The sequence below is a fragment of the Scyliorhinus torazame genome, chromosome 6, assembly GCF_047496885.1.
Source record: "Scyliorhinus torazame isolate Kashiwa2021f chromosome 6, sScyTor2.1, whole genome shotgun sequence".
NCBI classification, from domain to species: domain Eukaryota; kingdom Metazoa; phylum Chordata; class Chondrichthyes; order Carcharhiniformes; family Scyliorhinidae; genus Scyliorhinus; species Scyliorhinus torazame.
The window spans coordinates 1,716,386-1,742,568 of record NC_092712.1 but is presented as its reverse complement, the minus strand read 5'-3'; the positions used below and the strand labels follow the sequence as shown (position 1 = coordinate 1,742,568).

The 26,183-nt window shown below is 57.7% G+C and overlaps 1 protein-coding gene across 1 annotated transcript in view; it reads left to right on the top strand.

The window, feature by feature from the left end:
* LOC140425663 (plectin-like) overlaps window positions 1–26,183 on the top strand; it is a 620,159-nt gene that overhangs the window by 202,636 nt on the left and 391,340 nt on the right. The window contains 1 exon segment of the mRNA XM_072510158.1: window positions 1,397–1,489. Coding sequence (XP_072366259.1) covers window positions 1,397–1,489 — 93 coding nt within the window.

Below are 26,183 nucleotides of genomic sequence, written 5' to 3'. Positions count from 1 at the left end.
GGGTTTTGGGAGGGGGGATGGGTTGTGGGGAGGGGGAGTGCGGGGGGTGGGTTGTGGGGAGGGGGGGTGGGTTGTGGGAAGGGGGATGGGTTTTGGGGAGGGGGTGGTTTGTGGGAGGGGGGGTGGGTTGTGGGGAGGGGGAGGGCGGAGGGTAGAGGGTTGTGGGGAGGGGGATGGATTTTCGGGAGGGAGGTGGGTAGTGGGGAGGGGGGTGGGTTGTGGGGAGGGGGAGGGCGGAAGGGGGGAGTGGGTGGGATGTGGGGAGGGGGATGGGTTGTGGGGAGGGGGAGGGGGGTGGGTTGTGGGTAGGGGGAGGGGAGGGGGTTGTGGGGAGGAAGGTTGGGTTGTGGGGAGGGGATGGGTTTTGGGGAGGGGGAGGGGGGCGTGGGTTGTGGGGAGGGGGTGGGTTGTGGGGAGGGGGGATGGGTTTTGGGGAAGGGAGTGGGTTGTGGGGAGGGGGGTGGGTTGTGGGGAGGGTGGAGGGGGGAGGGGAGTGGGCTTTGGGGAGGGGGAGGGCGGGGGGGAGGGTGGTGGGTTGTGGGGAGGGGAAGGCAGAGGGGGAGGGGAGTGGGTTGTGGGGAGGGGGTGGGTTGTAGGGAGGGCGGAGGGGGCGAGGGGGGTGGGTTGTGGGTAGGGTGGAGGGGGGTGAGCGTTCTGGGGAGGGGGTGGGTTGTAGGGAGGGCGGAGGGGGCGAGGGGGGTGGGTTGTGGGGAGGGGGTGTGGATTGTGGGGAGGGCGGAGTGTGGAGGGGGTGAGGGTTGTGGGGAGGGGGGTGGGTTGTGGGGAGGGGGGTGGGTTGTGGGGAGGGGGTTTGTGGGTTGTGGGTAGGGAGGTGGGTTGTGGGGAGGGGGGCGAGGGGGGTGGGTTGTGGGGAGGGGGCGAGGGGGGTGGGTTGTGAGGAGGGGGGTAGGTTGTGGGGAGGGGATGGGGGAGGGGGGTGGGTTGTGGGGAGGGGGGAGGCGGAGGTGGAGGGGGGAGGGGAGTGGGTTGTGGGGAGGGGGGAGGGTGTGGGTTATGGGGAGGGGGGTGGGTTGTGGGGAGGGGGGAGGGAGGGGATGGGGGAGGGGGTGGGTTGTGGGGAGGGGGGAGGGGAGGTGGAGGGTGGAGGGGGAGGGGAGTGGGTTGTGGGGAGGGGGAGGCGGAGGTGGAGGGGGGAGGGGAGTGGGTTGTGGGGAGGGGGGAGGGGGTGGGTTATGGGGAGGGGGGTGGGTTGTGGGGAGGGGGAGGGAGGGGATGGGGGAGGGTGGAGGGGGGGAGGGGAGTGGGTTGTGGGGTGGGTGGAGGGAGGGGGGGGGAGTGGGGGGTGGGTTGTGGGGAGGAGGGAGGGAGGTAGCTGTGTGTATATTCAGGGTTGTGGCCCTGTCTGGTGGTTAATTTTCATGTTTCTACGTTCCAGGTCAGGCTGGTCAATATTCGGAACGACGACATTGCAGATGGAAACCCAAAACTCACACTGGGTCTGATATGGACGATTATCCTTCACTTCCAGGTGAGTGGACTCTCTGTTCTCGGTTTGATAGGTCCATTTCCTGTCCAGCGTCAATGCTGTAGCAGCAGAGATTACTATCCATTATAAACCTCGACAGGGGGAGAGAGAGAGAGAGAGACAGGCAGAGAGAGAGAGAGACAGAGAGAGACACAGAGAGAGGGGGGGGGAGAGAGAGAGAGAGAGGGAGAGACAGAGAGGGAGAGAGAGAGAGAGAGAGAGAGAGAGACAGAAGCAGAGAGAGAGACAGAGAGAGAGACAGAGAGAGAGAGAGACAGACAGAGAGAGAGAGACACAGAGAGAGAGAGGAGGGGGGGGGGGAGAGAGAGAGGGAGAGAGAGAGACAGAGAGAGACAGACCGAAGCAGAGAGAGAGAGACACAGAGAGAGAGAGACACAGAGAGAGACAGATAGACAGAGAGAGAGAAGGAGAGAGAGGGAGAGAGAGACAGAGAGAGAGACAGAGAGGGAGAGAGAGAGGGAGAGAGAGACAGAAACAGAGAGAGAGAGACCGAGAGAGAGAGGGAGAGAGACACAGAGAGAGAGAGAGAGAGAGACAGAAACAGAGAGAGAGCCAGAGAGAGAGGGGGAGAGAGAGAAAGAGAGAGAGGGAAAGAGACAGAGACAGAGAGAGAGAGAGAGAGCCAGAGAGAGAGGGGGAGAGAGAGAAACAGAGAGAGAGGGAAAGAGGGAGAGACAGAGTCAGAGAGAGAGAGGGGGAGAGAGAGGGGGTGGGGAGAGACTGAGAGGGAGAGAGAGAGAGAGAGAGAGAGAAAGAGAGCAATAAGACATCTCTGCAGGAAACACGGTGCTGTGAAGTTGCTCGGGGCTGGTGAACGTACTGGGCCATTGGGTCCAGAAAGACCATTTTTTGAAAATTTGCATCTTTGGTTTGATGGAATAAGAGAATGGATAAAACGCTGAAAACAGCCATTCATTCCGATTGTGCCTATTCTGGCTCTCGGTAAAAATATTTCACCCAATACCACTGCCCTGCCATGTACCCACAACGCACCACATTCTTCCTTTTCACATAATGATCAAAATCTCTTTTGAAATCCTGGATTGAATCTGCCTCGACCACACTCAGAGAGAGAACATTCCAGATCCTAACCACTCGCTGTGTGACTCTGCCTCCACCACACTCACAGACAGTACATTCCCGATCCTAACCACTCGCTGTGTGACTCTGCCTCCACCACACTCACAGACAGTACATTCCCGATCCTAACCACTCGCTGTGTGACTCTACCTCCACCACACTCACAGACAGTACATTCCGGACCCTAACCACTCGCTGTGTGACTCTGCCTCCACCACACTCACAGACAGTGCATTCCGGATCCTAACCACTCGCTGTGTGACTCTGCCTCCACCACACTCACAGACAGTACATTCCCGATCCTAACCACTCACTGTGTGACTCTGCCTCCACCACACTCACAGACAGTACATTCCCGATCCTAACCACTCGCTGTGTGACTCTGCCTCCACCACACTCACAGACAGTACATTCCAGATCCTAACCATTCGCTGTGTGACTCTGCCTCCACCACACACACAGACAGTACATTCCCGATCCTAACCACTCGCAGTGTGACTCTGCCTCCACCACACTCACAGACAGTACATTCCCGATCCTAACCACTCGCTGTGTGACTCTGCCTCCACCACACTCACAGACAGTACATTCCAGATCCTAACCACTCGCTGTGTGACTCTGCCTCCACCACACTCACAGACAGTACATTCCCGATCCTAACCACTCGCTGTGTGACTCTGCCTCCACCACACTCACAGACAGTACATTCCTGATCCTAACCACTCGCTGTGTGACTCTGCCTCCACCACACTCACAGACAGTACATTCCCGATCTTAACCACTCGCTGTGTGACTCTGCCTCCACCACACTCACAGACAGTACATTCCGGATCCTAACCACTCGCTGTGTGACTCTGCCTCCACCACACTCACAGACAGTACATTCCCGATCCTAACCACTCGCTGTGTGAATCTGCCTCCACCACACTCACAGACAGTACATTCCCGATCCTAACCACTCGCTGTGTGACTCTGCCTCCACCACACTCTCAGACAGTACATTGCAGATCCTAACCACTCGCTGTGTGAATCTGCCTCCACCACACTCACAGACAGTACATTCCAGGTCCTAACCACTCGCTGTGTGAATCTGTCTCCACCACACTCACAGACAGTACATTCCCGATCCTAACCACTCGCTGTGTGAATCTGCCTCCACCACACTCTCAGACAGAACATTCAGGGTCCTAACCACTCGCTGTGTGAATCTGCCTCCACCACACTCACAGACAGTACATTCCAGGTCCTAACCACTCGCTGTGTGAATCTGTCTCCACCACACTCTCAGACAGTACATTCCCGATCCTAACCACTCGCTGTGTGACTCTGCCTCCACCACACTCACAGACAGTACATTCCCGATCCTAACCACTCGCTGTGTGACTCTGCCTCCACCACACTCACAGACAGTACATTCCCGATCCTAACCACTCGCTGTGTGACTCTGCCTCCACCACACTCACAGACAGTACATTCCAGATCCTAACCACTCGCAGTGTGACTCTGCCTCCACCACACTCACAGACAGTACATTCCCGATCCTAACCACTCGCTGTGTGACTCTGCCTCCACCACACTCACAGACAGTACATTCCAGATCCTAACCACTCGCTGTGTGACTCTGCCTCCACCACACTCACAGACAGTACATTCCCGATCCTAACCACTCGCTGTGTGACTCTGCCTCCACCACACTCACAGACAGTACATTCCTGATCCTAACCACTCGCTGTGTGACTCTGCCTCCACCACACTCACAGACAGTACATTCCCGATCTTAACCACTCGCTGTGTGACTCTGCCTCCACCACACTCACAGACAGTACATTCCGGATCCTAACCACTCGCTGTGTGACTCTGCCTCCACCACACTCACAGACAGTACATTCCCGATCCTAACCACTCGCTGTGTGAATCTGCCTCCACCACACTCACAGACAGTACATTCCCGATCCTAACCACTCGCTGTGTGACTCTGCCTCCACCACACTCTCAGACAGTACATTGCAGATCCTAACCACTCGCTGTGTGAATCTGCCTCCACCACACTCACAGACAGTACATTCCAGGTCCTAACCACTCGCTGTGTGAATCTGTCTCCACCACACTCACAGACAGTACATTCCCGATCCTAACCACTCGCTGTGTGAATCTGCCTCCACCACACTCTCAGACAGAACATTCAGGGTCCTAACCACTCGCTGTGTGAATCTGCCTCCACCACACTCACAGACAGTACATTCCAGGTCCTAACCACTCGCTGTGTGAATCTGTCTCCACCACACTCTCAGACAGTACATTCCCGATCCTAACCACTCGCTGTGTGAATCTGTCTCCACCACACTCACAGACAGTACATTCCAGATCCTAACCACTCGCTGTGTGACTCTGCCTCCACCACACTCACAGACAGTACATTCCCGATCCTAACCACTCGCTGTGTGACTCTGCCTCCACCACACTCTCAGACAGTACATTGCAGATCCTAACCACTCGCTGCGTGAATCTATCTCCACCACACTCTCAGACAGTACATTCCAGATCCTAACCACTCGCTGTGTGACTCTGCCTCCACCACACTCTCAGACAGTACATTGCAGATCCTAACCACTCGCTGTGTGAATCTGCCTCCACCTCACTCACAGACAGAACATTCCAGATCCTAACCACTCGCTGTGTGACTCTGCCTCCACCACACTCACAGACAGTACATTCCCGATCCTAACCACTCGCTGTGTGACTCTGCCTCCACCACACTCACAGACAGTACATTGCAGATCCTAACCACTCGCTGTGTGAATCTGCCTCCACCTCACTCACAGACAGAACATTCCAGATCCTAACCACTCGCTGTGTGACTCTGCCTCCACCACACTCACAGACAGTACATTCCGGATCCTAACCACTCGCTGTGTGAATCTGCCTCCACCACACTCTCAGACAGTACATTCCAGATCCTAACCACTCGCTGTGTGAATCTGCCTCCACCACACTCACAGACAGAACATTCCGGATCCTAACCACTCGCTGTGTGAATCTGTCTCTCTCACTCTCAGACAGAACATTCCGGATCCTAACCACTCGCTGTGTGAATCTGTCTCTCTCACTCTCAGACAGAACATTCCGGATCCTAACCACTCGCTGTGTGAATCTGTCTCTCTCACTCTCAGACAGAACATTCCGGATCCTAACCACTCGCTGTGTGAATCTGCCTCCACCACACTCACAGACAGTACATTCCAGATCCTAACCACTCGCTGTGTGAATCTGCCTCCACCACACTCACAGACAGTACATTCCAGATCCTAACCACTCGCTGTGTGAATCTGTCTCCACCACACTCTCAGACAGAACATTCCGGATCCTAACCACTCGCTGTGTGAATCTGTCTCCACCACACTCACAGACAGAACATTCCAGACCCTAACCACTCGCTGTGTGAATCTGTCTCCACCACACTCTCAGACAGTACATTCCGGATCCTAACCACTCGCTGTGTGAATCTGTCTCTCTCACTCTCAGACAGAACATTCCGGATCCTAACCACTCGCTGTGTGAATCTGCCTCCACCACATTCACAGACAGTACATTGCAGATCCTAACCACTCGCTGTGTGACTCTGCCTCCACCACACTCTCAGACAGTGCATTGCAGATCCTAACCACTCGCTGTGTGACTCTGCCTCCACCTCACTCACAGACAGAACATTCCAGATCCTAACCACTCGCTGTGTGACTCTGCCTCCACCACACTCACAGACAGAACATTCCGGATCCTAACCACTCGCTGTGTGAATCTGTCTCTCTCACTCTCAGACAGAACATTCCGGATCCTAACCACTCGCTGTGTGAATCTGTCTCTCTCACTCTCAGACAGAACATTCCGGATCCTAACCACTCGCTGTGTGAATCTGTCTCTCTCACTCTCAGACAGAACATTCCGGATCCTAACCACTCGCTGTGTGAATCTGCCTCCACCACACTCACAGACAGTACATTCCAGATCCTAACCACTCGCTGTGTGAATCTGCCTCCACCACACTCACAGACAGTACATTCCAGACCCTAACCACTCGCTGTGTGACTCTGCCTCCACCACATTCACAGACAGTACATTCCCGATCCTAACCACTCGCTGTGTGACTCTGCCTCCAACACACTCTCAGACAGTACATTGCAGATCCTAACCACTCGCTGTGTGAATCTGCCTCCACCACACTCACAGACAGTACATTCCAGATCCTAACCACTCGCTGTGTGACTCTGTCTCCTGGGCCGGATGGGATTTATCCTCGAATTCTCTGGGAAGCTAGGGAGGAGATTGCTGAGCCTTTGGCTTTGATCTTTAAGTCATCTTTGTCTACAGGAATAGTGCCAGAAGACTGGAGGATAGCAAACCTTATTGAGTTCTTTGAGAAGGTGACCAAACAGGTGGATGAGGGTAAAGCAGTTGATGTGGTGTATATGGATTTCAGTAAAACGTTTGATAAGGTTCCCCACGGTAGGCTACTGCAGAAAATACGGAAGCATGGGATTCAGGGAGATTTAGCAGTTTGGATCAGAAATTGGCTAGCTGGAAGAAGACAAAGGGTGGTGGTTGATGGGAAGTGTTCAGAATGGAGTCCAGTTACTAGTGGTGTACCACAAGGATCTGTTTTGGGGCCACTGCTGTTTGTCATTTTTATAAATGACCTGGAGGAGGGCGTAGAAGGATGGGTGAGTAAATTTGCAGATGACACTAAAGTTGGTGGAGTTGTGGACAGTACGGAAGGATGTTACAAGTTACAGCGGGACATAGATAAGCTACAGCGCTGGGCTGAGAGGTGGCAAATGGAGTTTAATGCAGAAAAGTGTGAGGTGATTCATTTTGGAAGGAATAACAGGAAGACTGAGTACTGGGCTAATGGTAAGATTCTTGGCAGTGTGGATGAGCAGAGAGATCTCGGTGTCCATGTACATAGATCCCTGAAAGTTGCCACTCAGGTTGAGAGGGTTGTCAAGAAGGCGTACGGTGTGTTAGCTTTTATTGGTAGAGGGATTGAGTTTCGGAGCCATGAGGTCATGTTGCAACTGTACAAAACTCTGGTGTGGCCGCATTTGGAGTATTGCGTGCAATTCTGGTCGCCTCATTATAGGAAGGATGTGGAAGCATTGGAAAGGGTGCAGAGGAGATTTACCAGAATGTTGCCTGGTATGGAGGGAAGATCTTATGAGGAAAGGCTGAGGGACTTGAGGCTGTTTTCATTAGAGAGAAGAAGGTTAAGAGGTGACTTAATTGAGGCATACAAGATGATCAGAGGATTGGATAGGGTGGACAGTGAGAGCCTTTTTCCTCGGATGGTGATGTCTCGCACGAGGGGACATACCTTTAAATTGAGGGGAGATAGATATAAGACAGATGTCAGAGGTAGGTTCTTTACTCAGAGAGTAGTAAGGGCGTGGAATGCCCTGCCTGCAACAGTAGTGAACTCGCCAACACTAAGGACATTCAAATGGTCATTGGATAGACATATGGACGATAAGGGAATAGTGTAGATGGGCTTTAGAGTGGTTTCACAGGTCGGCGCAACATCGAGGGCCGAAGGGCCTGTACTGCGCTGTAATGTTCTATGTTCTATATTCAAACAACTCACGGTGACACAGTGATTAGCACTGCTGCCTCACAGGGCCCAGGGCCGCACGGTGACACTGATTAGCACTGCTGCCTCACAGCGCAGGGCCGCACGGTGACACAGTGATTAGCACTGCTGCCTCACAGCGCAGGGCCGCACGGTGACACAGTGATTAGCACTGCTGCCTCACAGCGCAGAGCCGCACGGTGACACAGTGATTAGCACTGCTGCCTCACAGCGCAGGGCCGCACGGTGACACAGTGATTAGCACTGCTGCCTCACAGTGCCAGGGCAGCACGGTGACAATGTGATTAGCACTGCTGCCTCACTGCGCCAGGGCCGCACGGTGACACAGTGATTAGCACTGCTGCCTCACAGCGCAGGGCCGCACGGTGACACAGTGGTTAGCACTGCTGCCTCACAGCGCAGGGCCGCACGGTGTCACAGTGCTTAGCACTGCTGCCTCACAGTGCCAGGGCAGCACGGTGACAATGTGATTAGCACTGCTGCCTCACTGCGCCAGGGCCGCATGGTGACACAGTGATTAGCACTGCTGCCTCACAGCGCAGGGCCGCACGGTGACACAGTGATTAGCACTGCTGCCTCACAGCGCAGGGCCGCACGGTGACACAGTGGTTAGCACTGCTGCCTCACAGCGCAGGGCCGCACGGTGTCACAGTGCTTAGCACTGCTGCCTCACAGTGCCAGGGCAGCACGGTGACAATGTGATTAGCACTGCTGCCTCACTGCGCCAGGGCCGCATGGTGACACAGTGATTAGCACTGCTGCCTCACAGCGCAGGGCCGCACGGTGACACAGTGGTTAGCACTGCTGCCTGCCTCACAGCACAGGGCCGCACGGTGACACAGTGCTTAGCACTGCTGCCTCACAGCGTCAGGAAGGCACCAAAACAGATCCTTGTGGTACACCACTAGTAACTTGACTCCAGTCTGAACATTTCCCATCAACCACCACCCTTTGTCTTCGTCCAGCTAGCCAATTTCTGATCCAAACTGCTAAATCACCCTGAATCCCATGCCTCCGTATTTTCTGCAGTAGCCTACCGTGGGGAACCTTATCAAACGCTTTACTGAAATCCATATACACCACATCAACTGCTTTACCCACATCCAATTGTTAGGTCACCTTCTCAAAGAACTCAAGAAGGTTTGTGAGGCACGACCTACCCTTCACAAAACCGTGTTGACCATCTCTAATCAAATTATTCCTTTCCAGGTGATTATACATCCTATCTCTTATAAACCTTTCCAAGATTTTTCCCACAACAGAAGTAAGGCTGACTGGTCTATAGTTGCCGGGGTTGTCTCTACTCCCCTTCTTGAACAAGGGGACAACATTTGCTATCCTCCAGTCTTCTGGCACTATTCCTGTAGACAAAGATGACTTGAAGATCAAGGCCAAAGGCTCAGCAATCTCCTCCCTAGCTTCCCAGAGAATCCTAGGATAAATCCCATCCGGCCCCGGTGACTTATCTATTTTCACATTTTCCAGAATTGCTAACACCTCCTCCTTATGAACCTCAAGCCCTTCTAGTCTAGTAGCCTGAATCTCAGTATTCTCCTCGACAACATTGTCTTTTTCCTGTGTGAATACTGAAGAAAAATATCCATTTAGCACCTCTCCTATCTCCTCAGACTCCAAGCACAACTTCCCACTACTGTCCTTGACTGGCCCTACTCTTACCCTAGTCATTCTTTTATTCCTGACATATCTGTAGAAAGCTTTAGGTTTATCCTTGATCCTACCTGCCAAAGACTTCTCATGTCCCCTCCTGACTCTTCGTAGCTCTCTCTTTAGGTCCTTCCGAGCTAACTTGTAACTCTCGAGCGCCCTAACTGAAACTTCATGTCTCATCTTTACATAAGTCTCCATCTTCCTCTTGACAAGTGTTTCGACTGCTTTAGTAAACCACGGTTCCCTCACTCGACCACTTCCTCCCTGCCTGACAGGTACATACTTATCAAGGACACGCAGTAGCTGTTCCTTGAACAAGCTCCACATTTCCATTGTGCCCATCCCCTGCAGTTTTCCTCTCCATCTGATGCATCCAAAGTCTTGCCTCATCGCATCATAATTGCCGTTCCCCCAGATATAACTCTTGCCCTGCGGTATATACCTATCCCTTTCCATCACTAAAGTAAACGTAATCGAATTGTGGTCACTATCACCAAAGTGCTCACCTACCTCCAAATCTAACACCTGTCCTGGTTCATTACCCAGTACCAAATCCAATATGGCCTCGCCTCTCGTTGGCCTATCTACAGACTGTGTCAGGAAACCCTCCTGCACACATTGGACAAAAACGGACCCATCTAATGTACTCGAACTATCGCGTTTCCAGTCAATATTTGGAAAGTTAAAGTCCCCCATAACAACTACCCTGCTGCTTTCGCTCCTATCCAGAATCCTCTCCTCTACATCTCTGGAACGTTTCGGAGGCCTGTAGAAAACCCCTAACAGGGTGACCTCTCCTTTCCTGTTTCTAACCTCAGCCCATACTACCCCAGTGGACGAGTCCTCATCAAACGTCCTTTCTGCCACCGTAATACTGTCCTTGACTAACAATGCCACCCCTCCCCCTCTTTTACCACCTTCCCTGAGCTTACTGAAATATCTAAACCCCGGCACCTGCAACAACCATTCCTGTCCCTGCTCTATCCATGTCTCCGAAATGGCCACAACATCGAAGTCCCAGGTACCAACCCATGCCGCAAGTTCACCCACCTTATTCCGGATGCTCCTGGCATTGAAGAAGACACACTTTAAACCACCTTCCTGCCTGCCGGTACACTCCTGCAACTTTAAAACCTTACTCATGACCTCACTACTTTCAACCTCCTGTATACTGGAGCTACAATTCAGGTTCCCAAGCACCTGCTGAACTAGTTTAAACCCTCCCGAAGAGCATTAGCAAATTTCCCCCCCAGAATATTGGTACCCCTCTGGTCCAGGTGCAGACCATCCCGTTTGTAGAGATCCCACCGACCCCAGAATGAGCCCCAATTATCCAGAAATCTAAAACCCTCCCTCCTGCACCATCCCTGTAGCCACGTGTTCAACTCCTCTCTCTCCCTATTCCTCGTCTCGCTATCACGTGGGACGGGTAACAACCGAGAGATAATAACTCTGTTTGTCCTAGATCTAAGTTTCCACCCTAGCTCCCTGAATTCCTGCCTTACATCCCCATCCCTTTTCCTACCTATGTCGTTGGTACCTATGTGGACCACGACTTGGGGCTGCTCCCCCTCCCCCCTTAAGGATCCCGAAAACACGATCCGAGACATCACGCACCCTGGCACCTGGGAGGCAACACACCGACCGTGAGTCTCTCTCGTTCCCACAGAATCTCCTATCTATCCCCCTAACTATGGAGTCCCCAATTACTAATGCTCTACTCCTCTCCCCCCTTCCCTTCTGAGCAACAGGGACAGACTCTGTGCCAGAGACCTGTACCCCATGTCTTAACCCTGGTACGTCCCCCAACAGTATCCAAAGCGGTATACTTGTTACTAAGGGGAACGGCCACAGGGGATCCCTGTACTGACTGCTTCCTCCCAGCCCCTCTCACCGTCACCCATCTATCTTTATTCTTCGGAGTAATTATATCTTATTCACTCCCCTTCTCAGCAAGCACTCACTCAGCAACCTCTGCGCCCCGCACGATAACACCTGAGGGAAAATAAATAAAAACTACTTACCAGTCACCAGCCAATCCCTTACCTGCAGGCTATGACGTCACGGTTCAACTTTCCACTTCTACCTGCCCTCGAGCCTTCCTCTTGATCCTTACAGCAGTTGTTTTTTTTGATAGAGGAGGGGGTAGGGAGGGAAACACTAAAGAAGTGTTTTGGGTTTAAGTGTCACTTGACACTAGCTCCTCCACAAACCACCTCCAAGTTAGGGTGAGCATACGGACGTATGCAAATTTCCCCTGCAACGGCCAATTAGCAGCTCCGCTCTACTGCCCTCTGCTGGATGCTTGACTTCACTTGAACAGCTAGGGTCTCTTGTTCAGGTACGCCTCCAAGTTAGGGTGAGCACACGGACGTATGCAAATTTCCCCTGCAACGGCCAATCAGCAGCTCCGCTCTACTGCCCTCTGGTAGATCGGCCATTTGAAAGGACATTTTAAGTCAGCCACATTGCTGAGGGTCCAGAGTCACAGGAAGGCCAGACCGGTAAGGGTGTTACGAGGCGGTGCACTGTGATATTGTCACTGGGCCAGTAAACCAGAGAGCCAGGGTGATGCTCTGGAGATTCCGGTTCAAATCCCATCACTGCGGATTGTGAAATTGGAATTCAATAAAAATCTGGAATTAAAAGTCCAATGATGACCATGAAACCAGTGTCGATTGTCGTAAAAACCCAGCTGGGTCACTAATGTCCCTTAAGGAAGGAAATCTGCCGTCCTTACCCGGTATGGCCTACACGTGACTCCAGACCCACAGCAATGTGGCTGACTCTGAAATGCCCTCAGGGACGGGCAACAAACACCGGCCCAGCGACACCCACATCCCAAAAACAAATTTAAAACAAAATCCTTCCTTCAAAGACATCAGTGAACCAGATGGGTTTTTACAACAATCAGTGATAGTTTCGTATTCACCGTCACTGAGACTAGTTTCATTCCATTCCTGCTCCGGTGGGATTGAACTCTTCTCCCAGAGCATTGGTCTGGGCGAGAGCTGTGACAATACCACTACAGCATTACCCTGTCACACTATAAACCATCCTCCAGCCTCCAAAACATCCTCGAGTCACTGCTCCGGGGGGAGAGCAGGAGTGGGATCCTGAATCTGCGAGATAATGAATGGTGGAGCAGGCTCGAAGCGGCGAAGAGCCACCTCTTTTCTATGTTTCTATTCCCTGTTTCCTTTCACTCAGCAACTGTTCATAACTTTCCCAATTCTGATGAAAGATCTTCAACCGGGGACCAGTAGCTGTGTCTCTGCCCGCCGAGGGGGCAGCTGTGTCTCTGCCCGCCGGGGGGGCAGCTATGTCTCTGCCCGCCGGGGGGGCAGCTGTGTCTCTGCCCGCCGGGGGGAATCTGTGTCTCTGCCCGCCGGGGGGCAGCTGTGTCTCTGCCCGCCGGGGGGGCAGCTGTGTCTCTGCCCGCCGGGGGGCAGCTGTGTCTCTGCCCGCCGGGGGGGCAGCTGTGTCCCTGCCTGCCGGGGGGCAGCTGTGTCTCTGCCCGCCGGGGGGGAATCTGTGTCCCTGCCCGCCGGGGGGGCAGCTGTGTCTCTGCCCGCCGGGGGGGCAGCTGTGTCTCTGCCCGCCGGGGGGCAGCTGTGTCTCTGCCCGCCGGGGGGGCAGCTGTCTCTGCCCGCTGGGGGGGAATCTGTGTCTCTGCCCGCCGGGGGGCAGCGGTGTCTCTGCCCGCCGGGGGGGCAGCTATGTCTCTGCCCGCCGGGGGGAATCTGTGTCTCTGCCCGCCGGGGGGGCAGCGGTGTCTCTGCCCGCCGGGGGGAATCTGTGTCTCTGCCCGCCGGGGGGGCAGCTGTGTCTCTGCCCGCCGGGGGGGCAGCTGTGTCTCTGCCCGCCGGGGGGAATCTGTGTCTCTGCCCGCCGGGGGGCAGCGGTGTCTCTGCCCGCCGGGGGGCAGCGGTGTCTCTGCCCGCCGGGGGGCAGCGGTGTCTCTGCCCGCCGGGGGGCAGCGGTGTCTCTGCCCGCCGGGGGGCAGCGGTGTCTCTGCCCGCCGGGGGGCAGCGGTGTCTCTGCCCGCCGGGGGGGCAGCTGTCTCTGCCCGCCGGGGGCAGCGGTGTCTCTGCCCGCCGGGGGGCAGCGGTGTCTCTGCCCGCCGGGGGGGCAGCTGTCTCTGCCCGCCGGGGGCAGCGGTGTCTCTGCCCGCCGGGGGGGCAGCTGTGTCTCTGCCCGCTGGGGGGGCAGCTGTGTCTCTGCCCGCCGGGGGGGCAGCTGTGTCTCTGCCCGCCGGGGGGGCAGCTGTGTCTCTGCCCGCCGGGGGGGCAGCTGTGTCTCTGCCCGCCGGGGGGGCAGCTGTGTCTCGGCCCGCCGGGGGGAATCTGTGTCTCTGCCCGCCGGGGGGAATCTGTGTCTCTGCCCGCCGGGGGGGCAGCTGTGTCTCTGCCCGCCGGGGGGAATCTGTGTCTCTGCCCGCCGGGGGGGCAGCTGTGTCTCTGCCCGCCGGGGGGCAGCGGTGTCTCTGCCCGCCGGGGGGCAGCGGTGTCTCTGCCTGCCGGGGGGCAGCGGTGTCTCTGCCCGCCGGGGGGGCAGCTGTGTCTCTGCCCGCCGGGGGGGCAGCTGTGTCTCTGCCCGCCGGGGGGGCAGCGGTGTCTCTGCCCGCCGGGGGGCAGCGGTGTCTCTGCCCGCCGGGGGGCAGCGGTGTCTCTGCCCGCCGGGGGGGCAGCTGTGTCTCTGCCCGCCGGGGGGCAGCGGTGTCTCTGCCCGCCGGGGGGGCAGCTGTGTCTCTGCCCGCCGGGGGGCAGCGGTGTCTCTGCCTGCCAGGGGGCAGCTGTGTCTCGGCCCGCCGGGGGGCAGCGGTGTCTCTGCCCGCCGGGGGGGCAGCTGTGTCTCTGCCCGCCGGGGGGGCAGCTGTGTCTCTGCCCGCCGGGGGGCAGCGGTGTCTCTGCCCGCCGGGGGCAGCGGTGTCTCTGCCCGCCGGGGGCAGCGGTGTCTCTGCCTGCCGGGGGGCAGCGGTGTCTCTGCCCGCCGGGGGGCAGCGGTGTCTCTGCCCGCCGGGGGGCAGCGGTGTCTCTGCCCGCCGGGGGGCGGCGGTGTCTCTGCCCGCCGGGGGGCGGCGGTGTCTCTGCCCGCCGGGGGGCAGCGGTGTCTCTGCCCACCGGGGGGCAGCGGTGTCTCTGCCCGCCGGGGGGCAGCGGTGTCTCTGCCCGCCGGGGGGGCAGCGGTGTCTCTGCCCGCCGGGGGGCGGCGGTGTCTCTGCCCGCCGGGGGGCAGCGGTGTCTCTGCCTGCCGGGGGGCAGCGGTGTCTCTGCCCGCCGGGGGGCAGCGGTGTCTCTGCCTGCCGGGGGGCAGCGGTGTCTCTGCCCGCCGGGGGGCAGCGGTGTCCCTGCCCGCCGGGGGGCAGCGGTGTCTCTGCCCGCCGGGGGCAGCGGTGTCTCTGCCTGCCGGGGGGCAGCTGTGTCCCTGCCCGCCGGGGCTGCTTGACCAGATGAACACTTACAGCAGCTTCTGCTTTTTAAAAATGTCTCACAGAAAATATTCTGTCCAATCAGATTACATCTTAAACATCCTTTATTGTGGCGGGGAAAGATTCAGAACCTCCTCCATCTCTCTGTCCCTCTCTCTCTCACTGTCTCTCTCTCCCCCTATTTCTCTCACTGTCCATCTCTCTGTCCCTGACTGTCTTTCTGTTTGCCTGTCTCTCTCTCCTGTCTCTTCTTTCCCTCGTCTCGCTGCCGTCTGTCTCTCTCTCTCACCTTGTTTCTCTTTGTCTCTGTTCCTCGCTCTCTTTCTGTCTCTCGCTCTCTTTCTGTCTCTCGCTCTCTCTCTGTCTCTCGCTCTCTCTCTGTCCCCTGTCTCTCTTGCTCTCCCTGTTCTCTATTCAATCCTCTTCCCAGAGGCAGCCTATATTTAACACTCTGTGTCGGTTTCAATGGATGGTTAAACACTCAGCTGGGAGATAGAGCTCACTCAGGACAAAGCTGAATCAAAATTCAAAGCAGAGAAATCCGACACACGGAGAATGTTGGGATGTGAATGCTCCAGTTGTTTGACTTGGAAACTCCCTCCCTGCACTTCCACAGCCTTCAGCTTATTGCGGCCAGTCTGTGCATTGTTCCCCCAAAGGGAGCGCCACACTTCTCATTCTTTGAAGGTTCAGTGTTTAGAACGGAATCCTGAGCCCCGTCCTTGTCAAACTCGCTCACAGAAACCGAGAACATTGCCACACACAGTGTATGAAATTATGAAGGAGATAGAGAGAGTGGATCGGGAGAAACTTTCCCCCTTAGCGCAGGGCTCAATAACTAGGGGCATAGATTTAAGATAATGTTTGTCTAACTTGATCGAGTTTTTCGAGGGAGTGACGAAGATGATTGATGTCGGTCGGGCAGTGGATGTTGTCTACATGGGCCGCACGGTGACACAGTGATTAGCACTGCTGCCTCGCAGCGCAGGGCCGCACGGTGACACAGTGATTAGCACTGCTGCCTCACAGCGCAGGGCCGCAGGGTGACACAGTGATTAGCACTGCTGCCTCACAGCGCAGGGCCGCAGGGTGACACAGTGATTAGCACTGCTGCCTCACAGCGCAGGGCCGCATGGTGACACAGTGATTAGCACTGCTGCCTCACAGCGCAGGGCCGCACGGTGACACAGTGATTAGCACTGCTGCCTCACAGCGCAGGGCCGCAGGGTGACACAGTGATTAGCACTGCTGCCTCACAGCGCAGGGCCGCAGGGTGACACAGTGATTAGCACTGCTGCCTCACAGCGCAGGGCCGCATGGTGACACAGTGATTAGCACTGCTGCCTCACAGCGCAGGGCCGCAGGGTGACACAGTGATTAGCACTGCTGCCTCACAGCGCCAGGGCCGCACGGTGACACAGTGATTAGCACTGCTGCCTCACAGCGCAGGGCTGCACGGTGACACAGTGATTAGCACTGCTGCCTCACAGCGCCAGGGCCGCACGGTGACACAGTGATTAGCACTGCTGCCTCACAGCGCAGGGCCGCACGGTGACACAGTGATTAGCACTGCTGCCTCACAGCGCAGGGCTGCACGGTGACACAGTGATTAGCACTGCTGCCTCACAGCGCAGGGCTGCACGGTGACACAGTGATTAGCACTGCTGCCTCACAGCGCCAGGGCCGCACGGTGACACAGTGATTAGCACTGCTGCCTCACAGCGCAGGGCCGCACGGTGACACAGTGGTTAGCACTGCTGCCTCACACCGCAGGGCCGCACGGTGACACAGTGATTAGCACTGCTGCCTCACAGCGCAGGGCCGCACGGTGACACAGTGATTAGCACTGCTGCCTCACAGCGCAGGGCCGCACGGTGACACAGTGATTAGCACTGCTGCCTCACAGCGCAGGGCCGCACGGTGACACAGTGATTAGCACTGCTGCCTCACAGCGCAGGGCCGCACGGTGACGGAGAGTGATTAGCACTGCTGCCTCACAGCGCAGGGCTGCACGGTGACACAGTGGTTAGCACTGCTGCCTCACAGCGCAGGGCCGCACGGTGACACAGTGATTAGCACTGCTGCCTCACAGCGCAGGGCCGCACGGTGACACAGTGGTTAGCACTGCTGCCTCACAGCGCAGGGCCGCACGGTGACACAGTGATTAGCACTGCTGCCTCACAGCGCAGGGCCGCATGGTGACACAGTGGTTAGCACTGCTGCCTCACAGCGCCAGGGCCGCACGGTGACACAGTGATTAGCACTGCTGCCTCACAGCGCAGGGCCGCACGGTGACACTGTGATTAGCACTGCTGCCTCACAGCGCAGGGCCGCACGGTGACACAGTGATTAGCATTGCTGCCTCACAGCGCAGGGCCGCACGGTGACACAGTGATTAGCACTGCTGCCTCACAGCGCAGGGCCGCACGGTGACACTGTGATTAGCACTGCTGCCTCACAGCGCAGGGCCGCACGGTGACACAGTGATTAGCACTGCTGCCTCACAGCGTAGGGCCGCACGGTGACACAGTGATTAGCACTGCTGCCTCACAGCGCAGGGCCGCACGGTGACACAGTGATTAGCACTGCTGCCTCACAGCGCAGGGCCGCACGGTGACACAGTGATTAGCACTGCTGCCTCACAGCGCAGGGCAGCACGGTGACACAGTGATTAGCACTGCTGCCTCACAGCGCAGAGCCGCACGGTGACACAGTGGTTAGCACTGCTGCCTCACAGCGCAGGGCCGCACGGTGACACAGTGATTAGCACTGCTGCCTCACAGTGCCAGGGCCGCACGGTGACACAGTGATTAGCACTGCTGCCTCACAGCGCAGGGCCGCACGGTGACACAGTGATTAGCACTGCTGCCTCACAGCGCCAGGGCCGCACGGTGACACAGTGATTAGCACTGCTGCCTCACAGCGCAGGGCCGCACGGTGACACAGTGATTAGCACTGCTGCCTCCCAGCGCAGGGCCGCACGGTGACACAGTGATTAGCACTGCTGCCTCACAGCGCAGGGCCGCACGGTGACACAGTGATTAGCACTGCTGCCTCACAGCGCAGGGCCGCACGGTGACACAGTGATTAGCACTGCTGCCTCACAGCGCAGGGCCGCACGGTGACACAGTGATTAGCACTGCTGCCTCACAGCGCAGGGCCGCACGGTGACACAGTGATTAGCACTGCTGCCTCACAGCGCAGGGCCGCACGGTGACACAGTGGTTAGCACTGCTGCCTCACAGCGCAGGGCCGCATGGTGATACAGTGGTTAGCACTGCTGCCTCACAGCGCAGGGCCGCACGGTGACACAGTGGTTAGCACTGCTGCCTCACAGCGCAGGGCCGCACGGTGACACAGTGGTTAGCACTGCTGCCTCACAGCGCAGGGCCGCATGGTGACACAGTGGTTAGCACTGCTGCCTCACAGCGCAGGGCCGCATGGTGACACAGTGGTTAGCACTGCTGCCTCACAGCGCCAGGGCCACACGGTGACACAGTGATTAGCACTGCTGCCTCACAGCGCAGGGCCGCACGGTGACACAGTGATTAGCACTGCTGCCTCACAGCGCAGGGCCGCACGGTGACACAGTGATTAGCACTGCTGCCTCACAGCGCAGGGCCGCACGGTGACACAGTGATTAGCACTGCTGCCTCACAGCGCAGGGCCGCACGGTGACACAGTGATTAGCACTGCTGCCTCACAGCGCAGGGCAGCACGGTGACACAGTGATTAGCACTGCTGCCTCACAGCGCCAGGGCGGTACGGTTACACAGTGGTTAGCACTGCTGCCTCACAGCGCAGGGCCGCACGGTGACACAGTGATTAGCACTGCTGCCTCACAGCGCAGGGCCGCACGGTGACACAGTGATTAGCACTGCTGCCTCACAGCGCAGGGCCGCACGGTGACACAGTGATTAGCACTGCTGCCTCACAGTGCCAGGGCCGCATGGTGACAGTGATTAGCACTGCTGCCTCACAGCGCCAGGGCCGCATGGTGACACAGTGGTTAGCACTGCTGCCTCACAGCGCAGGGCCGCATGGTGACAGTGATTAGCACTGCTGCCTCACAGCGCAGGGCCGCACGGTGACACAGTGATTAGCACTGCTGCCTCACAGCGCAGGGCCGCACGGTGACACAGTGATTAGCACTGCTGCCTCACAGTGCCAGGGCCGCATGGTGACAGTGATTAGCACTGCTGCCTCACAGCGCCAGGGCCGCACGGTGACACAGTGATTAGCACTGCTGCCTCACAGCGCAGGGCCGCACGGTGACACAGTGGTTAGCACTGCTGCCTCACAGCGCAGGGCCGCACGGTGACACAGTGATTAGCACTGCTGCCTCACAGCGCAGGGCCGCACGGTGACACAGTGATTAGCACTGCTGCCTCACAGCGCAGGGCAGCACGGTGACACAGTGATTAGCACTGCTGCCTCACAGCGCAGGGCCGCACGGTGACACAGTGATTAGCACTGCTGCCTCACAGCGCAGGGCAGCACGGCGACACAGTGATTAGCACTGCTGCCTCACAGCGCCAGGGCGGTACGGTTACACAGTGGTTAGCACTGCTGCCTCACAGCGCCAGGGCGGTACGGTTACACAGTGGTTAGCACTGCCGGCTCACAGCACCAGGAACCCTGGTTCGGTTCTGGCCTCGGGTGACCGTCTGTGTGGAGTCTGCATGTTCTCCTCGTGTCTGCGTGGTTTTCCTCCGGGTGCTCCGGTTTCCTCCCATAGTCCAAAGATGTGCAGGTTAGGAGGATTGGACACGTTAAATTGCCCCTTAGGGTGAAGTTGCAGGAATAGGGTGGGCATTAGGCAAGATGAGGAGAAATGTCTTCACCCAGGGAGTGGTCAGCCTATGGAATTCGTTACCTCAGGAAGTAGTTGAGGCCAAAACGCTCGATGCCATTCTCTCTTTCCCTTCTATCCTCTCTACCTATCTCTTTCTCTCTCCCTCATCACATCCTCTCTCACTTTCTCTCTCTACTTCTCCCTTACTTTTCCTCTCTCCATCACTCCCACACACTCCCTTTGTCTGATCCACTCCCTCTATCTCTCTGTAACCCTCTCCTCCCCTCTCTTTATCTCTGACTCCTTTGACCTCTCTCCCCACCATCTCTTCTGTCTACTTTTTCTCCCTTTCCCCTCTCTGTATCTCCCACCTCCTCCCTTTCTCTTCCCTGTGTGTGCCTCTCTCTCTCTCCCCGCCTCCCCCCTGCCACTCTCTTTGCTGTTCTGTAATACACGCCGCTGTTCTCTTCCCCTGAGCCAGATGTTGGATGTCTGGCTGGATTGCTGCCCACTCTCCACTGGAACACTTGGCTGGTTGTGGAACAATGTTCGCCCCATGCTGGCACCGATTCAAGCCTGGATATTCTGGGCCCAGTAAAACCCTGGGATTAGAGCTTTCGAACAAAGACACCTTTGTGCTGGACCAACGGAGAAACATTGCCAATTTCACCCTGTCGAATGGGAACAGCTTCTGTTCATCTTTGCCAGTTAAACCGGCTCCGCAGTGACAGGAGCAGGCAGACAATCGTTAAAGGTTTACTACACAGGGAGGAGGCCATTCAGCCCATCCTGACAATGCTATCAACACAGAGGTACCCAGACTATCCCACCTGCCTTCACTTGCTCTATAGCCCGACAGGTCACAGCTCCTCAAACAGACAGCCATGCACCTTTTGAATGTGGTGAGTGTTTCTGTTGCCATAACCCTTCCAGGCAGCAACCTCGCAGTCTCCATCACTCTCTGCGATTCGCATTTCATCTCGAATTTGCAACAATTTCTTCAGATCTTTGCTCCTTAGTTCTTTGACCCTCTGCTAAGGTGAATAGGTTCCATTTACTTCATCCAGGCTCCCATCATTTTCACAGAATCATAGAATTTACAGTGCAGAAGGAGGCCATTCGGCCCATCGAGTCTGCACTGGCCCTTGGAAAGAGCACCCTACCCAAGCCCACGCCTCTACCCTAACCCAGTAACCCCACCTTACCTTTTTGGACACTAAGGGCAACTGAGCACGGCCAATCCACAGAACCTGCACGTCTTTGGACTGTGGGAGGAAACCGGAGCACCCGGAGGAAACCCACGCACACACGGGGAGGATGTGCAGACTCCGCACAGACAGTGACCCAAGCCGGGAATCGAACCTGGGACCCTGGAGCTGTGAAGCAACTGTGCTAACCACTGTGCTACCGTGCTGCCCATATGTCTCAATTAAGTCAGCCCTTAGCCTCATTGGTTCCAAAAAATACAGCCCCATCAATTCAACAACCTCCTTTTCTAGATCAATGATCCACCTGAAGCTTCAGCAACTACCCTTTCCTTCTCTGTCTCTCTGTCGCTCTCCATCCCTCTCCCTCTATCTGCCTCGGTCTCCCTCTCTCGCTCGCTCTGAGTCTCGGTCTCCCTCTCTCGCTCGCTCTGAGTCTCTGTCTCCCTCTCTCTGTCTCGCTCTCTCTCCCTGTCTCTCTCTCTGATTCTGTCTCTCTCTCTCTGTCTCTGTCTCACTCTCTGTCTCGCTCACTCCCTCTCTCTCTCTATCTATATATCTAACTCACTGCCTTTCTGATCATAGCCAGAGTATTATTGCAGTAGCTGCTGTTCCCCTGGTGACCCCAACAATCTATTTTAGACCCGCTGCTAATTCTTCAGTTGCCTTGGTCCCAAACGTTGGGTTATTGTGCCGAACCCTGCCGACCTCTCCCTTCCATTCTGTCATTCTGCTAAAGCGACTCTTTGACCGAGCTTTTGCTCAATTATCCTGATGGGATCTGATGTGAGTTTTGTCTGCAAAGCTGTCTGGAGTTTTTGCAGCCGCAGGTTTTAATGCAGGGTCAGGGAGCCGAGCATTCTGCAGGTGAGTCTGAGGGTGAACAGCCCACATCAGGCTCAACAGCACAGCTGGAAAGAGTCCTGCACTCAGCGAGAATAGAGACAAGAGCGGGATTCTCCGCAAACGGTGCAATGTCCGCTACCCGGCGCCAAAAACGGCGCGGATCAGTCCGGCGTCGGGCTGCCCCAAAGGTGCGGAATTCTCCGCATCTTGAGGGGCCGAGCCCTCACCTTGAGGGGCGAGGCCCGCGCAGGAGCGGGTTCCGCTCCGCCGGCTGGCGGGAAAGGCCTTTGGCGGGCGACGCATGCGCGGGATTGTCAGCAGCTGCTGACGTCATCACCGCGCATGCGCAGGGGAGGGGGTCTCTTCCGCCTCTGCCATAGTGAAGACCATGGCGAAGGCGGAAGGAAAAGAGTGCCCCCACGGCACAGGCCCACCCGCGGATCGGTGGGCCCCGATCGCGGGCCAGGCCACCGTGGGGGCACCCCCCGGGGCCAGATCGCCCCGCGCCCTCCCCCCAGGACCCCGGAGCCCGCCCGCGCCGTCTTGTCCCGCCGGTCAAAAGGTGGTTTAATCCACGCCGGCGGGACTTCGGCCCATCGCGGGCCGGAGAATCGCCGGGGGTGGGCCCGCCGACCGGTGTGATTCGCGCCGACCGGCGCGGCGTGATTCCCTTCCCCGCCGAATCTCTGGTGGCGGAGAATTCGGGACACGGCGAGGGCGGGATTCACGCCAGCCGCCGGGGTTCTCCGACCCGGTGGTGTGTCGGAGAATCGTGACCAAGGAGGCAGAACCTTGAAGGTAGTAATCTCTGCATTACCCCCCATACGACATGCAAGCGATTCTGCAAATACTTGTTACTCCAGACCCACAGCAATGTGGTCGACTCTGAAATGCTCTCAAGGATGGGGAATAAATGCCGGCCCAGCAACGCGCACATCCCATGGACGAATAAAAAAAGAGGATGCAGTAGATGAATGTGTGTCTGGAGAGATGGTGCAGGAGAGATGGTGCAGGAGAGATGGTGCAGGAGAGATGGTGCAGGAGCGATGCTGCAGGAGCGATGGTGCAGGGGAGATGGTGCAGGGGAGATGGTGCAGGGGAGATGGTGCAGGGGAGATGGTGCAGGGGAGATGGTGCAGGGGAGATGGTGCAGGGGAGATGGTGCAGGGGAGATGGTGCAGGGGAGATGGTGCAGGGGAGATGGTGCAGGGGAGATGGTGCAGGGGAGATGGTGCAGGGGAGATGGTGCAGGGGAGATGGTGCAGGGGAGATGGTGCAGGAGCGATGGTGCAGGGGAGATGGTGCAGGGGAGATGGTGCAGGGGAGATGGTGCAGGGGAGATGGTGCAGGGGAGATGGTGCAGGAGCGATGGTGCAGGAGCGATGGTGCAGGAGCGATGGTGCAGGAGCGATGGTGCAGGAGCGATGGTGCAGGGGAGGTGGTGCAGGGGAGGTGGTGCAGGGGAGGTGGTGCAGGGGAGGTGGTGCAGGAGAGATGGCGCAGGGGAGATGGCGCAGGGGAGATGGCGCAGGGGAGATGGCGCAGGGGAGATGGCGCAGGGGAGATGGCGCAGGGGAGATGGTGCAGGAGCGATGGTGCAGGAGCGATGGTGCAGGAGAGATGGTGCAGGAGAGATGGTGCAGGAGAGATGGTGCAGGAGAGATGGTGCAGGAGAGATGGTGCAGGGGAGATGGTGCAGGGGAGATGGTGCAGGAGCGATGGTGCAGGAGCGATGGTGCAGGGGAGGTGGTGCAGGGGAGGTGGTGCAGGGGAGGTGGTGCAGGAGAGATGGTGCAGGAGCGATGGTGCAGGGGAGATGGCGCAGGGGAGATGGCGCAGGGGAGATGGTGCAGGGGAGGTGGTGCAGGGGAGGTGGTGCAGGAGAGATGGTGCAGGAGCGATGGTGCAGGGGAGATGGTGCAGGGGAGGTGGTGCAGGGGAGGTGGTGCAGGGGAGATGGTGCAGGGGAGGTGGTGCAGGAGAGATGGTGCAGGAGCGATGGTGCAGGGGAGATGGTGCAGGGGAGATGGTGCAGGGGAGGTGGTGCAGGGGAGGTGGTGCAGGAGAGATGGTGCAGGAGCGATGGTGCAGGGGAGATGGCGCAGGGGAGATGGCGCAGGGGAGATGGCGCAGGAGAGATGGTGCAGGAGAGATGGTGCAGGAGAGATGGTGCAGGAGCGATGGTGCAGGGGAGGTGGTGCAGGGGAGATGGTGCAGGGGAGATGGTGCAGGAGCGATGGTGCAGGGGAGGTGGTGCAGGGGAGATGGTGCAGGGGAGATGGTGCAGGGGAGATGGTGCAGGGGAGATGGTGCAGGGGAGATGGTGCAGGGGAGATGGTGCAGGGGAGATGGTGCAGGAGCGATGGTGCAGGGGAGATGGTGCAGGGGAGATGGTGCAGGGGAGATGGTGCAGGGGAGATGGTGCAGGGGAGATGGTGCAGGGGAGATGGTGCAGGGGAGATGGTGCAGGGGAGGTGGTGCAGGGGAGGTGGTGCAGGGGAGGTGGTGCAGGGGAGGTGGTGCAGGGGAGATGGTGCAGGGGAGATGGTGCAGGGGAGATGGTGCAGGGGAGATGGTGCAGGGGAGATGGTGCAGCGGAGATGGTGCAGGGGAGATGGTGCAGGGGAGATGGTGCAGGGGAGATGGTGCAGGGGAGATGGTGCAGGGGAGATGGTGCAGGGGAGATGGTGCAGGGGAGATGGTGCAGGGGAGATGGTGCAGGGGAGATGGTGCAGGGGAGATGGTGCAGGGGAGATGGTGCAGGGGAGATGGTGCAGGAGAGGTGGTGCAGGAGAGGTGGTGCAGTGGAGGTGGTGCAGGAGAGATGGTGCAGGAGAGATGGTGCAGGAGAGATGGTGCAGGAGCGATGGTGCAGGAGAGATGGTGCAGGAGCGATGGTGCAGGAGCGATGGTGCAGGAGAGATGGTGCAGGAGAGATGGTGCAGGAGAGATGGTGCAGGAGAGATGGTGCAGGAGAGATGGTGCAGGAGAGATGGTGCAGGAGAGATGGTGCAGGAGAGATGGTGCAGGAGAGATGGTGCAGGAGAGATGGTGCAGGAGAGATGGTGAAGGAGAGATGGTGCAGGAGCGATGGTGCAGGGGAGAATGTGCAGGAGCGATGGTGCAGGGGAGATGGTGCAGGGGAGATGGTGCAGGGGAGATGGTGCAGGGGAGATGGTGCAGGGGAGATGGTGCAGGAGAGATGGTGCAGGAGAGATGGTGCAGGAGCGATGGTGCAGGGGAGATGGTGCAGGGGAGATGGTGCAGGGGAGATGGTGCAGGGGAGATGGTGCAGGGGAGATGGTGCAGGAGAGATGGTGCAGGGGAGATGGTGCAGGGGAGATGGTGCAGGGGAGATGGTGCAGGGGAGATGGTGCAGGGGAGATGGTGCAGGGGAGATGGTGCAGGGGAGATGGTGCAGGGGAGATGGTGCAGGGGAGATGGTGCAGGGGAGATGGTGCAGGGGAGATGGTGCAGGGGAGATGGTGCAGGGGAGATGGTGCAGGGGAGATGGTGCAGGGGAGATGGTGCAGGGGAGATGGTGCAGGGGAGATGGTGCAGGGGAGATGGTGCAGGGGAGATGGTGCAGGGGAGATGGTGCAGGGGAGATGGTGCAGGGGAGATGGTGCAGGGGAGATGGTGCAGGGGAGATGGTGCAGGGGAGATGGTGCAGGGGAGATGGTGCAGGGGAGATGGTGCAGGAGAGATGGTGCAGGAGAGATGGTGCAGGGGAGATGGTGCAGGGGAGATGGTGCAGGAGCGATAATGCAGGGGAGATGGTGCAGGAGAAATGGTGCAGGAGAGGTGGTGCAGGAGAGGTGGTGCAGGAGCGATGGTGCAGGAGCGATGGTGCAGGAGCGATGGTGCAGGAGAGATGGTGCAGGAGAAATGGTGCAGGAGAGGTGGTGCAGGAGAGGTGGTGCAGGAGCGATGGTGCAGGGGAGATGGTGCAGGGGTGATGGTGCAGGAGCGATGGTGCAGGAACGATGGTGCAGGAGAGATGGTGCAGGGGA